The following is a 15,797-nucleotide window of genomic DNA, read 5'->3' on the forward strand; positions in this document are numbered from 1 at the left end:
TTACCTTTCTAGATTGCCAAAAGGATGTGTTTGCTTCTTAAAAGCAATTCTTTCCCTACTTCATTTAGGTTTACAATTGTTGTTGAAGGTTGTTGTCACCATAATTATTTATGCAACATGCATATTATTTCTCCTTATTTTGTAAAGGGAGTAGGCCCTTGACCTTTGTGAAAGGCAAGTGGTAAGACCCTCCTTTAGTTCAAAATGTAGAGAACCCATGCGTGTTTCGTCGAAGCTGATCATATCCATGTGCAGATTACTTTAGTCATTGTGTGAGAGTGACTAAAGAACGTGTATATAGGTCAAGCAACTTTATAGAGCCATATTGTAATTAATACACTACCCTTCGTATGTAGTGTGTTGTTAATTACCACAATGTCTACAACATTTTTCTCTCCTCTCTCCCTTTGTGAGCTCCCTTGTTCCTTCAGTATATTTGTGACAAAAACAATTGAAAATTGTCTCTCGCATTTTCCAACACCTGGAACAGAGCGGGAAATGCCAACCCATTTGCTAAGTTTTCCGCCCTTGCTAAATGGTTTTCCATGAGATGATTTTGACTTTGCAAGGAGCTTTGCCAAATGAGAGTTGTGGAATAGTTCAAACCTTATTGTGGAGTATTATGGGATGCTTAGGAACGGCTTATACATATTATACTTTTGTACGGCCATTTTTTGTTTCATTGTGGATATTTTGTGCTTAAACGTGAAGCCTACATGAGTTTGCTTTTTATAGATACAATTTGATTGATTAATCATCCCTAGCTATATGGTAGGCATGGCCTACCCATTTGAAATAAGGAAAGTGGATACTACTTGCATAAGAAATGAAGGGTATTCCTCATTTTAAAAAGGAAGCATTGGTTTTTTAAAAGACAAAATAAAGGAAAACATCGTGATACAACAACATGAAATGGTTTTATACAAGCATGTGAGAAGATTCGAATCTTGATAAATCCACATGTGACATGCCATGCAATCCCCTCATAATTATCAACAACTTTGGGATATGTGCAAATCAAAGTCATGGTAATCAATTGGGGACCAAATAAATTAGGAGGGATAAATAAACGAAGTCAATTATTCAACACCAAAAAAGCTTATACAAAGAGCTCGCACACTCATATATTCCCCCAGTGTTTCTTACACGTTATGAAATTTAGTGCTTGTCTTTTGAAGGTTCTCTCTATACAAATCAACACATGCCACCTTTAACATGCATCCCTACCTTTCGGCAATGGGATCCTAGCTTGGCGGTTAAGGCAAGTGGGTGTGTGTGAGTGTGCATAAGTTCAACCCTTGGCTAGGCCCTGGCGGCACCGCAATACCAAAAAAAGCACATGCCGCCTTTGACATGCATCCCTAGAAACATGGTTTCGAGGACGATGATGCAAAACTTGGCATTGTCCCAAAAAAAACAAAAGCAATGGTATATGTCATGGTAGAATTTACGTATTTTACGAACGTAAAGATGCATCACAAGAATTTTAAAAGACATGGTGCGTAGACTCACTGTGTGTGTGCATGCGTACGTGGTAAGTCCATGGTAGAGAAGAGAGTGGGTTGAGTTGGGTTGAAGACACTAGATAGGTTGAGGAGATAGTGGGTTAGGTTGAAGACACTTAATTTCTCTTGGATAAGGGCTCACCTAGATTATTGCATGGATTTCAAAATATGTTAATAATCTAGCTTCTTCTTTTTTCTTTTCTTTTGGACAATGTGAAAAAGGAGACACGATGTGTAGCTCTCAATTGCATGGCAGGCCACTTTTGGGTTCTCTGCTCATAGTAGGACTACAGGGCATGATTGATAGCGTTTTGTGGTCATGTCTGAACCCCTATTTGATTGTCACCCTCCAATTTGTTGTGCATATGTGGCTATCCTCACATCTACCCGGTAGCAATGATACATTTTGTGAAGATGCACATGTTCTAATGGACTAGTGGTTGTCATTTGATGACGTAGCCTACTCCATGAGCTACATTCAGATTGGGTGACTAGCTTGCGATGTGATCCCCACATGGAGGGTTATTTGGCACCTAAGAGGCTACAAACATGAGGAGAACTTCATTGAGGGTGAGGACCCACATAACACCTGTGTAAGGGTGTTTACACACTAGGTACCCAAGTGCAGTTAGCAAGGCGTGCCCTGGCGTGGTCACCATGTGTACCCACTTGATTCGTTGCACAAAATGGGGAGTGCCCATGAGGTTGGGGAGCCTCAACCCCTTGCCCATGCGTAATTTGGGCCGACAAAGGGATTTGAAGCCTACACCTGCTAGATTGAATGTGCTGTCCATTTCGTACAGTGCCTACCCCTTCTTTTGCACCCCAAGGGGGTTTCACACTCATCCAAACATGTGGAGTAAGTAGAGTTGTCCAGACGAGTGTTCCGTTCACAAACACTCGTTCACAAGTATTAGGTGGATGGATGCATAGGTAAAGCCCCAATTTTTTCCAATTTTCGTGCGGTGGACGAGCGAGATGAGATTTTGCACAGTGGACGAGATTGCGGTTTTTGAGAGAGAAACTGAATCCCATGAGACAGGAGCAAGACGTCCCTGGAAATTCACACTCGTCCAAAGTAACAGCTACGTTACTGGCTGGAAAAGAAAAGAGAGAGATTTTTTTCGATATATAATATATATATATATGGGCACACACCCATGGCACACTCGAGAGGAAAAAGTGGGACAATGAGACACGTGGTAGGATGGGATTGCGGATTCCGTGAGATTCACAAGGGACACGTGTAAAGGGTACGTAAAGGAACAGGTGTCGAGAGGATAGAAGGGGCGGGGGGGGGGGAAGGGAGCTAATAGCGGGGATTAAGGCACTAATGACGGGTTAAGGGCCACAAAGAACGTGATTTCTAAGGAGCGTGTCCCATGTATATTCTCTCTCTATACTTACGTCAATTTTCTCTCTCTTTCTGTATGAGCATATCTTGAGAATTAAGATTTGGGAAGTGAGCTTCTTCCTTTGCTCCTGTTGCTCCTCCTCCCCCTCGCCATCTCCGCTCTCCTCTCCCACCCCCAGGTTTGCATCCCTTCCCTCCCTCCCTCCCTCCTCGTAGAATTGATCATCACTTTACCAATGTGGCCTCTATCCGTTTGCCTCCTCCCTTTACCGCATTCTACCCCTTCTTTCCTCCCCTGCGCTCCGCCTTTGTAGCCCCACCGATTGCCTGTGGCCTAGCTATTGGATTTGCATTGGTCTTACGTCTTGGTATCGGTTTTTCTCTTTCTCGCATCCGTGTAGCGTCACGAATTTGCAGTTGGAGGGCAGTTTCGCTCTGTCGCGTGGCTTGGCTCAACATGGGCAGCCTTTGCGGGCTTTGTTTCATGCCGGTGTAGTCTGTTTTCTTTTGTTTGGTGGACTCCTTGAATTTGCTTTGCACGCAGTTCCTTGCGAACCTGCCTGGGCGTCTCAAGGGCTTTGCTTTAATAGACTAGAACTGAAATTCAGCAGCACCAAAGATATTCCCCCTGGGAGCTGTACTCATCATCCAATCGAGAACGCAAATCACGCGAACCGTGCAACACCCAACACATTTGAGCTATTACGGTGCACTCGTTGCTGCTCTTTAAACAAGTATTGGCATTTGTACTATAGCGCACCCCCTCAATTGTATCTGGGCTACTTTGCTTCGTATTGTCATTTAGTGGCTCAATTCCGTTGGCAAGGACACTACTTGGGGTGTATGATTCCGTCTGGATTTCCAACAGTTTTCTGTCTCATCACTCCAAGCGGTTGAATTTTAAAACTTATAAGCACATGCTAGTTGGCGTGGTGCATGTGTTTCAAATTGACCATGCTTCAGGTGAGTTGTACGTTCTGTCAAGAAGTGTATTCCCTGATGCGGATCCCGAAATATCGGATCTAGCTCGCAATCGTCAGTTTGGTTACCTTTGGTTGATTTACTGCAGAGATCTGTCATTTTTCCCTTGTTGTATGAAAAATCAAATATTCACTTATGTATGCAAGATCCAGAACTGATATTAACTGGGCCTTAGTGTGTAGTAGTAGTATTTCGTATGGGCCTTTTGCAACATCCAATCCAATGCTTCGGACGCGCCACACCCTTTTCAGTGGCTAATTAGAATTTTATAGCGGTGCCTCCTTCGTAAGTCTGAATGCTTTACTTCCGTGGGTGAGAGGACTGGCTTATTTGTCATATGTGATACGTTTGCGTGCATTCTTGTTGCAGTGATGAGTAAAGGTTTTCAGTTGTTTGTTATGCAAAACTTGCCCTTGATATGCAGTATTTACTTACTTCAAGATGTGCTGCTCCATTTTATGGAGAATTCTTTCAGATATTGAACACGATTCGAACCACAATGTTGAGCAGTGGACTTTCGGTGACTTTGCAAACTACACCTATTCCCCCTTCCTTGCAAGCTGGCCAGTGCTCAGGTTCTGGGGCAGTTCAAGGGCCGACTGCTGTGTGCTTCTGTCCTTGTCATTCTAACTCAATATCTTCAGCTATTTCATGCTTACGCACTCAGGGCAGTAATATCAGATTTCACAAAGGCTTTTTTGGTTCTGCTGCAACTATATACAAGGAAGGGGGTTGGCCACCCGAATGTGAAGAGCAAATGCTCTTGGCACCACGAGCAGTTCTTGTTGCCCCCGCTGAGGTAATGGTGATTACCGCAAATTTTTCATGTGTTGAGCTTTAACTCTTCAATTGTCTTGCCTTGAATTTTATAGAAAGGTTGGATTGAGGTGAATTCCTCAAGGTCTAGGCCTATTGTGGGTTTAATAAACTTTCAGTGTTTCAGAAGAACTACGTAGATTTTTATTGATTTGATTTAGTAATTCTTTCTTTAGAAGATCAGTGTCCCTTCTGCTAATTTAGAAGCATTTCTTGCTCCTCCTGAAGTTCAAAACGACTATCAATCCAAAGAAAAATTTAAGGTCATTGCCAGAGGGGTAAAGGAAGAAGGCCTCTACAGGATCATCTTATACTGCTTGGGACTGCAAAAATTTGGAATGGTGGATGGGTCCCACCATTTGGTCGGCAGTCGTGAAGTTTGCCTGGCTTGCATGGAAAGCAAAGAATATCAGGATTTTGTTCTCGACAATGGCCAGAACCGGGCCATGGAACCACTCAAACTGTTTCACTTAGACATTTATGGGCCTATGCCCATGAGATTCCTTGCCAGATCTGTATACTTTCTCATGTTTATTGATGACTTTATCCGGATGATGCGGACATACACTCTGTTAAAGAAGTTTAAGCCTTCGACAAGTTCAGAGAATGGAGTGTCAGAGATTAAGAGTCAAGTCCCTGTTTGTAAGTCCCCAAATGAGGACAGCATGAGGGAGTGACATGTGTAGTCAGATAGGGGGAAGGGAGAGGGATGAAGAGGCTGCCATGTGGGCAGCACACAGACTTCCACATGGACAGGAGACAGTTATCCTTCTTAGGTTTAATGAAGTTCCACCATTTAGGGCAGACCTGTCCCAGAGAGGACAGCCATGGTGCTGGCCACACATGGGCATTGTCAGAAGCAGACAAGGTTGTGTACAGGACTGTTGATAGGCGAGTATACAGCCCAGGCAGTGGGCGAAGGGTGGCATTTTATAGGCTTCAAGGGCCTGGTCTGTTCGGCCAGTCCACAGACTTTCCAGTCTTGGGTTGGTCAGTAAAAGGGCCAGTCGGCCTGGTGCAAGGGACGTGTTGCCCTATATAAAGCCCCCATTGGGGGGGCACACAATCACCCACAAGAGCCATCTGGAGGCTGTGTTCCAGCCATCCAGAAGTGTACAGCAGACACCAGAGGAGGCAGAACAAACAGCAGGAGCAGGGCCATGATCCAGCATCTGCTCCAGCCAGCAGGAGTGCATTATACACTAGATCAGGTGGAGACAGAGGCAGTAGCAGGGTGTATCAGAGGCACCAGCGGCATCAGCAGCCCTTAGCCTGCTTGGAGAGCTATCCAGTGAGCAAACCATCTTTTGGCAGAAAGGGTACTGGCTGGTACAAAGTTTTGGCTCCTCCATTGCCATTGAAGTCCTCAATAGAGGCGACAATCGGAGTTTTTGGGCGAGGGTTTCCACGTAGAAATTTGTTAGATGGTCGCTACGATTTGGAGGGTGACGTCATGGACGAGTTGCCAAATACAACTCAGGTGGAGTGTGGATAATGCAAAGCAATTTCTAGATGACATGGACGACACCAATAGAAAGGAGATGTTGATGTTTGGTCTACATATGTTGGATCAGACATAGAAGATGCCTCGAGGTGTTCCTCAAAGGGAGTAGATGGAGTGCATACTTCAAGGACTAGGCTGCAACTCACAATGTTTGGGGGGGTCAGCGATCCAGGGTCAAAACTCCTCTTTTGTAAGCCCCCAAATGACGAGCGCATGGGGGATGACCCACCAGATAGCCCAAGGGGGCAGCTTCAGAGTAGAGGCATGCGACGCATTCTGCATGATGCAAAGTGGGTGGTGTGGACTTCTTGAGGACATGGAGCTAGCAAAGATGGTTGTTAACATTAAGAGACCCACCAGATAGTGAAAGGGGTAGCTTCAGAGTAGAGGCATGCGATGCCTTCTGGATGATGACTGAGAGAGTGGGTGACGTGGACTTCTCGGAGGACACCGAGCTGACAAAGAGGGTTGTTAAAGAAGCCTTCCAAAATAGTTCCCATTGCACTATGGTAGAGATTTACAAAGCAGACTTTGTCAAAGACTTCTCATCAGAGATGAGAGAGCACAAGGAGAGTAGGGAGCAGACCTTGGAAAACTCTGGTTCTCAACTGGTGGATTGCTCACAGCAGGGAGCATCAATCTGGACACAGGTCAGAGTTTCAGGACGACGTTTTCCATGAAGAAATTTACCAAATGGTCTCTATCACCTGGAGGGTGACATCATGAAGGACGAGTTACTATGTATGACTCAAGAGTGGATGATGCAGTGCAATTTCCAGATGACATGGACCACACAATCAGAAAGCAGATGCTGATGTTTGATCTACAGGAGTTTGAACCATACATAGAAGATGCCTTCGATCTGTTCCTCAGCACTCTTCCTAGGGTGCATACTTCAAGAGGTGGGCTACAACTCACAATGGCTCCTTGAGAGGGGGTCTTAGAGATTAAGGGTCAACTCCCCATTTGTAAGCCCCTAAATAAGGAGGGTATGGGGAAGTGACACCTGTAGTGAAATATGGAGGGATGAAGAGGCTGCCATATGGACAGCGGATATATCCTTCTTAGGTTTAATAAAGGTCCACCATTTAGGGCAGACCTGTCCCAGAGAGGACAGCCATGGTGCTGGCCATCCTTTGGCCACACATGGGCATTTGTCAAGGGGCAGACAAGGCTGTGTAGGCCTGCTGATAGGCGGGTATACAGCCTAGGCTGTGGGCAGAATTAGCAGCCAGGGGGGCATTTTATAGGCCCCAAGGGCCTGGTCTGGCCAACCATTGGTCGGCAATCTCAAGAATTGGGTCAGTCAGTAAAAGTGCCAGTTGGCCTCGTTCAAGGGGCTTGTTGCCCTATATAAAACCCCCATTGGGGGGGCATACACTCACTCCACGAGAGCCATCTGCGGGCTATGTTCCAGTGCTCCAGAAGTGAACAGCAGACGCTAGAGGAGGGAGAACAAGGCAGCAGTGCAGGGCAGTGGATCCAGCATCTGCTCTAGCCAGCAGGGGTGCATCAGAACACTAGAGCAGGTGGAGACAGAGGCAGCAACAGGTTGTATTAGAGGCACTAGAAGCAAAAGCAGCAGCAGCCCTTAGCCTGCGTGGAGAGATTGTTCAGTGAACAAAAACCAACATTTGGCAGAAAGATTGCTGACTGGTACAGAGTTTTGGGTCCTCCCATAGCCACTGAAGTCCTCAATCAGAGGCACACAGCAGAAAAGGAGAGCATTTTCCATCCTTCATGCATCTGGCTGCACCTGTGATCAACAAGCTGGATATTTGCATCCATAGTTCCGAACGTCTTGCTCAGTGGGCTTATTAGCTTCAAATGCTGTCATGGAGATACTCTCCTAGGGTGGATGATGAATCCACTAGGCCATTGAGCCTCTCTGCACAGAAAGTATCAGAGTCCCCTGACTATTGCCAAGGCAAGTGGCGAGTGGGAGCACACCATGCTCATCATTGAGGCATCCTTATGTGGCAACTTAGCACCCCTAGGTTCCTTTTACTTTTGCCCAGCTGCTTGACTGCAACAAGCAACCTCTGGTTCAGTTTATTTATGGCAATAATATTATCCCTAAAATTTGCCTTGTTATCATTGTAGCTGGAGGGTATCAGCTTCAAGTTACAGATTGATAGATTCTGAACCCTTTTGTATTGGCAACCTACGAGTACCTAGCTATGTAGATCGTCCAGTAATATGTATTGGTTGCTTTTACTGTCATATCTTCTAGTGATGTGTGCACATGTTGCTATTGAGAATTTTGGAATTCAACGGAACATATGTTGATAATTTTATTTGTTGTGATGAACAGAGCTCTCAAGAACATAGTCTGGATGGAGGTTTGCAGCTTAAGGTATTTGCAAGTATTTACAGATTGTGATTCTTTCTGCATTCATTTTGTTAAGTTGAGCTGTGCTTATTTAAGTTGGCGTGCATTCAATCATAGGTCAAGGTTATGGGTGCAAGGCCAGGGTCTCCAGCACTCATAGACTTTCAAATCAACAATTGTTATCTGAATTCCCCTGTTCTCCACTGGGGTTTGACAAAACCTGGAAAGAGGTAGGTTTCAGTGATCATTCTCTTTCTCTGCCTAATTTTGTGCGGCAAAATTAGAAAAAACAACATTAACTGTGTAATTTTATTATACCTTTAGAAGTTGGGTACTTCCATCAAAATGGCCTGAGGGAACTCGTGATTTCCAAAACCAAGCATTGCAAACTCCTTTTCTGAAGGTGCACATTCTGATATTTTGACATAATTCTGTACAGTCTTAGCAGTTGCCAAATGAAGTTTGGTAATGACAGCTTTTGTACCTTATCCTGGAAAGTATTGGCTTTTTTTGTAGTCGGGCGACATTGCATTTCTTAAGATTGAAATTCCTGATACAGAATTTGATGCAATCGAGTTTATATTGAAGGATGACTCAAACAACCAATGGTGAGCTCTTCTAGAAAGCAACAGAAAGAGAATCTATCATTAAGTCTTAATCCCAGCATCTTGTTTGACAATTAAAAGAGACATCTGTACACAGGTTAAAGCTTCATGGGCGGAATTTTCGTGTTGTACTGCCGGAACCAGATTTAAGTTTTTCTGCAATTCCTATACCCGAGGAACTTGTGCAGGTGCAAGCTTACTTGAGATGGGAAAGGAAGGGAAAACCAAACTATTCGCCAGAACAAGAAGCGGTATGTGGGTTTCTTTTTAGTAAAATTGTTTTCATTGTAGCCCTTCTCCCATTGAAGATGTAAGAGTCTCTCCAATAAGCTGTGACCTGTTTATATATACCCATCTGCAGAAAGAATATGAAGAGGCAAAGAAAGAGCTGCAAGAAGAAGTTGCCAGAGGTATCTCGCTTGAGATCCTGGAGGCAAGATTACGTGGTAGAAGAGGTGATGGTGAGGGTGAAGCAAGTGGTACTAGCACTCCGTCAATTTCTGAATTAGAAATTCCGGATGAGTTGGTACAAGTCCAATCCTTTGTCAGATGGGAAAAGGCTGGGAAGCCCACCTACTCTGCTGAATTGCAGCTCGTAATGTTTCTCTCCATATACTTACATTTTGCAATTCTGGTACCTTTTTCCTTAGCTTACCAAGTTGAGAGGCTTGATTGATGACCTGATGAACTTTTTGTATCACAGAAGGAATTTGAAGAAGCTCGCAAAGATTTGCAAAATGAGCTTCTCAATGGAGTGTCACTGGCAGATTTGTATAAAAAGCTACTCCCTGATGCTGTAATTGATGGCAAAAAACGAGAAAAACAAACAGGGAAAAGCAAAAGGCGAATGAAATCAAGAATCCAAAGGAAAAAGCGAGATCTTTCAGATATGATAAACTTCTTTACAGAATCTCCAACTGAATCTGCTGCACCTGTTTCGACAGAGCAGGGTACAGCACTAAAGCTGGGGGTGAAAATGCTGGAAGGTCTTGACGATGGAATTATTGTGCAGCAAAAGTCCTTTAAAGTTGGGGGGAGCGATTTACTGGTAATGGCTTTATTCACATTCAATAATTGAGTTAAAAGATAATCTCTTAGCTCCCAGGGAATTTGATTCTTGCCTTTGCATCTGTGCTTGTATGTGTGTGTGTGTGTGACAACAAAAAAAGTGTTCTTGTGTGTGTATGTGAAGATATCATTCTTGCGAATGATATCTTCACACACACACACACACACACACAAGAATGATATCTTCATTCAGAATACTGGCTGTCATTCGCAAGAATCGTAAGGGTATCGAACACCTTCATTTTGATACCGGTGAAGTTGTTCCTCTACAAACTTTTTTGGAAACCCAGTGACTGTCTATGGATGATTTAATCCTAATATCTGGCTCGGGGTCTACTTGATTATTGCATGTTGAGTTTCCTGACTCTCTTGTCGGGATCTTTTATTTGTAATTTTCAGCATTTGTAATTCATGATGGGTTTTCACCTCTTCTGAGGTTTTTCACACAGTAATATAGAGTATTACCAGAAAAATGTGTGTGTGTGTGTGTGTGAAGAAATCATTATGTGACAAGAAAGCAGGATAATGAAAATCCTGCGCACGTAGACAATCATAAAGCAAAACTGGAGGTTCCAGCTTTTGGGACCTCCATTTACGCTAGAGCTGGGGGTGAAAATGCTGGAAGGTCTTGATGATGGAATTATTGTGCAGCAAAATACCATTAAAATTGGGTGGAGTGATTCACTGGTAATGTCATTATTCACATTCAATAATTGACTTAAAAGAGAATCTCTTAGCTCCCCAGGGAATTTGATTCTTGCCTTTGCACTTGTGCTTGTGTGTGTGTGTGTGTGTGTGTGTGTGTATTTTCACCCCATAAAAAAGTGTGTGTATGTATGTGTGTGTGTGATGATATCATTATGTGACAAGAAAGCAGGATTTAAAAAATTCCGCGCTCGTAGACAATTATAAAGCGTAACTCAGCTTTTGGGACTTCTTGTAATATAATCTTCAATGGATTTCACCCCCAAAAAAGAGTGTGTGTGTGTGTGTGGGGGGGGGGGTGTGTGTGTGTGTGAGAGAGAGAGAGAGAGAGAGAGAGAGAGTGTGTGTGTGGGTGTGTGTGTGTGTGTGTGTGTGTGTGACGAAGCGATGGAGACCTCTCCACCCTCCCCCTCGCCTGTACCCTGCTTGCAGCCCCTTGCCTCAACTCCGTCTTCACCTCTGCCTCATCCGTACATCCCCGTACCCCTATCCGTAAATAATCCGCCCTCAGCCGTACGGATTTCAGCGTCCATACAGCCTGATTTATTCCCCATACAGTCTTCGTACCCTGCCGTACCTGTCCCCTCGTCTGCACAGCCTGGTTTCACGCAGTCCGTACAGGTTGTTGCCTCTCCTGCACCCTCCGTACAGCCCTCGGGACTGAGTCCTACAGCTATTGGTCTGCAGCAGCCTTCCTCTCTGCCTTTTCCTTTTCCAAACCCTACCATACGCCCATCCGTACAGCTTGTATGGTTTCCATCTGTCTCTGCGTTTTCTGTAACTACTTCGTCTGCTCCCTCTACACAAGTTAGCCCATCCAGATTTCTTCCGTACCGGTGTTACAACCCTTTGTGTCATCTTCCTCCTCCCTTCCTGCTGCTTCAACACCTGTTTCCTTTGTTTTTTCTACCTCAGCCCCTCCTCCTTCTGCCTCTACTCCTACTCGTGTTTTTCTTCGGCGGAAGCATGGTGGTGTGTTTGCCTCGCCTTCAGTCAAATCGGCAAAGCTGGATGTTTTTTATGGTCCTTCTTCTTCTCTCCAGCTGGATCTTCTTCGCCAATTGTGCTCTGTCTCTGTCACAGAAGCTCCTCTATCAGGTTCCCCGCTTGTTCGTTCCTTGGATTTTGCCCTTTTGGTCTCTGGTCTTCGTCAGGCTCAGCATTTGGGAGTCTGCCTCTATTTTATGGGCAAGGTTTTATCTTCAGCTCATCTTCATCATTGGGCTGATGTTGCAGTGGGTTCGGATTGTATCTCTTCCTTTGTCTTTCTGGGCAAAGGATTTTACTATGCCCACTGCTCTTTGACTGATGTGGTAGAGTGCCTTGTCAGTCGTGCTGGTGTTCCCTGGAGTGGGTTTTTTTGCTTATGTGATGCCCTGGGATCCCATATTTGATCCGTCTGCCTCTCTTCTGACCCTGTTTGGATTATCCTCAAAGCGCTGCCTGTGCCTCTTCTTCAGCATCTGCCAACTCTTGCAGTGCTTCTGGGAAGGCCTCTCCATGTTCCGAGCTTGGAGTTTTTGCAGGCTACCCGTGATGTTCGACTTTGTATCTTATGGGATATGATGCAGCCTGTGCCATCTACTCTAGGTCTTGATTCGGGCTTTGCTGATCCGATGCGCATCAAGCTACATTTTGCTTCTTTTTCTACAACCTGTTATCGGTGTCGTCAAGTTAGTCATTTTGCACGTGCCTGCCCTTCTACTTCCATGACCACTCCTCCTGCTCCTTCTTCAGCTGTGAAGTTTACTCTTTCTTCTCCTCCGATTTATGCTAAGGCTTTGCTGGATAAGCCTTCTTTTACTGCTCCGAAGCATTACTAGAGGAAGGTAGAAAAATCACAAGCCACTCTTTCTCTTGCTGAAGAAGTTCAGGATCCGACTCCTATTGAGCATCTTCAGCCTCCTTCCACTCAAGATATGGATGTGCCCCTTGCAGAGGGGATTATACAGGATGTTGCCCGTGCTCTTTTTCAGATTGACTCAGAGTAAAGTTGAAATGCTGAGTCCTACTTTATCAGATGTAGCTCCTTTGTCTGAGGATAGAGATGTTGATTTAGCCACTTTGCCTTTGATGCATGTGCCAGAGTCTTCTTCTGTTCGGGATGCAGAAGTGCCTTTTTTACCAGAATCTTTTCATCCTATGTTACAACAGGTTTTTGACCCAGTGATTCAGAAATTTCGGGTACCAGCCTATATTAAGAAGAATCACAAGGGCAAAAAACAGCTTGTTTTTATTGATGGTGTGGTTTCATCACTGCAGCAGTTTTTACAGAGCAATAATTTGAAGCTGGAGGATGCTGTGTTTGATCCTTCTCCAGCTTGATATGTAACTTTTTACTTGGCTGCCTCATGACATTGGCTCTGAGGCTTTACTTGTAAAAAATTTTCCTTGTACTTGTTGGTGGTTTTTTACCTCTTTTGAGGTTTCCCACACATAAATATAAGATTTCACTACAAAAAAAAGTGTGTGTGTGTGTGAGAGAGAGAGAGAGAGTTATATAAACATCTTCGAAAGGCCTCACGAGCCTATGAGACAAAGTACAATCTATAATATATCTCATACAAGCCGCCATGGGCTGAAGCAAAGGGCTTGCTAAGGCCCTTGTTGAGTGCTAAACTAAGCTAATGATCTCAAAAACTCAAAAGCACACTCTCAGGGCTCTCAGGAGACTTCAGTGAGTATTGCGAAAGCTCCGAGGACATATCCAGGAGTTTGGTATCTCTCCAATAAAGATGTCACGTATCTGTAGTTGTTGAGCAGTCTCTTTTGCCGAGTCACTCGGCACATGTGCCCTACGTGTTCCTCTTTCCTCATGACAGATATGTAGGGCCTCAAGTGTGACCTGAAAAGGACTGCGAACCCCTCCTGATCCTTGTATGCTGCTATCTCTCCTTGTCTCTATTCTATGGGTTGATTCCCACATGTACCCTGTCACAGTAGGTAGTCCCCTCTTTGGGCTCTCATGGGTCTCTGTGTAAAAGATCATATCCCTGTTAGTGTATGTTTCAGAGAACCCCCCGGGATCATACCTGAGGGTTCCATTGCAGTTCCACACAGCCATTTGTATTCTACTTTGTGCTCTTGTCTCAAGGCCCCGACACCGTCATGTGCTGTCTATGCCCCGACACCATCATGTGCTGTCTATTTCACCTTCCTCCTCCTCCTCCTCTCTTTCTACTCTATTTGCTTTATCAGAATGATAACTTTACTATCTCTATATGCAGCCCGTTTCCCCTCCTGTCATGCTGCCATTACTTTCACCATTTCCTCCTGTCGTGCCGCCCATTACTTTCACCATTCCCTCCCTTCGATGCTGTTGCTGCAAGAGAGTGAGATTATCATCTAGGAAGGTTCTGGTGCCCTTCAATGCTGCTCTCATACTCATTAAAGTAGACCTGTCCTCTTTAGTCCGGAATCTCACCACTAATGGTCTTGTTGGTGCATCCACTTTACCCACCCTCCACGCTGCTTCACTAGTGAGGTTAACTCCCATCTTGTTGAATAGACTTTTGGCATCTGCCATGGGAGTATCTCCCACCAGTAAGCCTCTGACAAGTACATTTAATGACTTGCTGTTTCACCGTTTGTCCTCTTCAAGAGCATCAGATATAATTTCTTTTTTGGGGGCTGATGTGCCTTTTTCGACCACATCCCTCAATTGCAACATCTTGGCTTCTCCCTTGCTGATTTGTTGCGTGAGTTCAGCATGCTTCCCTTATATTTAGACTAAAATGAAATCGTTTAGACTTCACAAGCAGTTGTAGCTTGAATGAAGAGATTTTGGACTACTTTTTTATTAGCCTTCTCCTTTAGTGCTAGCCTTCGTCATGGCTGAGTCTGCCCTTCACCTCCGGAGTGCCGACAGAAACTCGGTACGAAGACTTTGTATAAATGGATGCTCAAGTATGTGTGGGTGTGTGGATTTGTATGTGTGAGAGCATTTTTTTATACTATGGTCTACCCCCACTGTTGGGCGCTGATGATGTTAGTGGGGATGCCATAGTAGCTAGTCCCTGCCATGCGTGATGGAGTTTATGGTTTTCAATCTTATGAGTGACTATTGTGAGATTGAAACTGCACTATGTTGTGTTTTTAGAGGATGAGTTTGGGAATGTTCCTGGATTCATCTAGGTATATGCTTCCCTTGCATTGTGGCCTGAATATCTGCAATGTCTTTCCTGAGTTTGGCATTTTCTGCGTTGTGTTTTTAGAGGATGAGTTTGGGAATGTTCCTGGATTCATCTTCCCTTGCATTGTGGCCTGAATATCTGCAATGTCTTTCCTGAGTTTGGCATTTTCTGCTTTGAGCTCTTCCATTGCCTTGCATGTCCCATCCGAGCCCCCCTTCATTGCTTTGATTTGCTGCAATTCAATCTCCAATGCATGCATTTTGTCTTGGAGGTTGGTCCTGACATTTTCCCTGTCCCCCTTTTCTTTCTCCCACTCCTCTCTCTTTGTTTTCTCCTTCAGCCATTCATCTTGCATCTTCCCTCCTTGAAGAGGCCTTGTCCACAAGTGTTTTCTCAGCAAGCAGGGCCACATTGGTGGCTTCCAAATTGTCTATTTTCTCAATGAGGGCTATGCAGATTTAGTTGAGGCTGATAAGGACATTTTCTGCATTCTTATTGGGTGTCCCTGTTGAATAAGCTGTCATGGCATTCTGTAGCACTTGTTTCCCCCATTTGTCCTCAAAGCATCCTTGTGTAGGCATCGTGACTATTTGGAAAGACGCTCCTTGTATTTAGAATTCCAAAACTGCAAAGAAGAGTGGGTTTCTCACATTTTGAGCCTGTTTTGGCAGCTTCTAGTGTTCTCTGATAGAACAGATGTTTCCACTTTTTCAAAGCTGCATTGTGACTTCTCTTAGATTTAGGGGCTGCTTCTGTGTAATTTTGTTGCTTAATCTGTATAGGGCTGAGAGCAG

General features: G+C 44.6%; 1 protein-coding gene across 1 annotated transcript in view; it reads left to right on the forward strand.

Moving 5' to 3' along the window:
• Positions 1-2,947: 2,947 nt before the first annotated feature.
• Positions 2,948-15,797, forward strand: part of SEX1 (Pyruvate phosphate dikinase, PEP/pyruvate binding domain-containing protein) — an 83,291-nt gene continuing 70,441 nt past the window's right edge. The window contains exons 1-9 of the mRNA XM_087384385.1: positions 2,948-3,038; positions 4,316-4,639; positions 8,475-8,516; positions 8,610-8,722; positions 8,817-8,895; positions 9,009-9,100; positions 9,195-9,348; positions 9,459-9,692; positions 9,801-10,145. Coding sequence (XP_087240511.1) covers positions 4,340-4,639; positions 8,475-8,516; positions 8,610-8,722; positions 8,817-8,895; positions 9,009-9,100; positions 9,195-9,348; positions 9,459-9,692; positions 9,801-10,145 — 1,359 coding nt within the window. The 5' untranslated portion in view covers positions 2,948-3,038; positions 4,316-4,339. The remainder of the gene's footprint in view (positions 3,039-4,315; positions 4,640-8,474; positions 8,517-8,609; positions 8,723-8,816; positions 8,896-9,008; positions 9,101-9,194; positions 9,349-9,458; positions 9,693-9,800; positions 10,146-15,797) is intronic.

Source organism: Dipteris shenzhenensis, chromosome 14 (assembly GCF_047967505.1).
Source record: "Dipteris shenzhenensis isolate YYH24624 ecotype China chromosome 14, Dip_SZ_1.0, whole genome shotgun sequence".
NCBI classification, from domain to species: Eukaryota; Viridiplantae; Streptophyta; class Polypodiopsida; order Gleicheniales; family Dipteridaceae; genus Dipteris; species Dipteris shenzhenensis.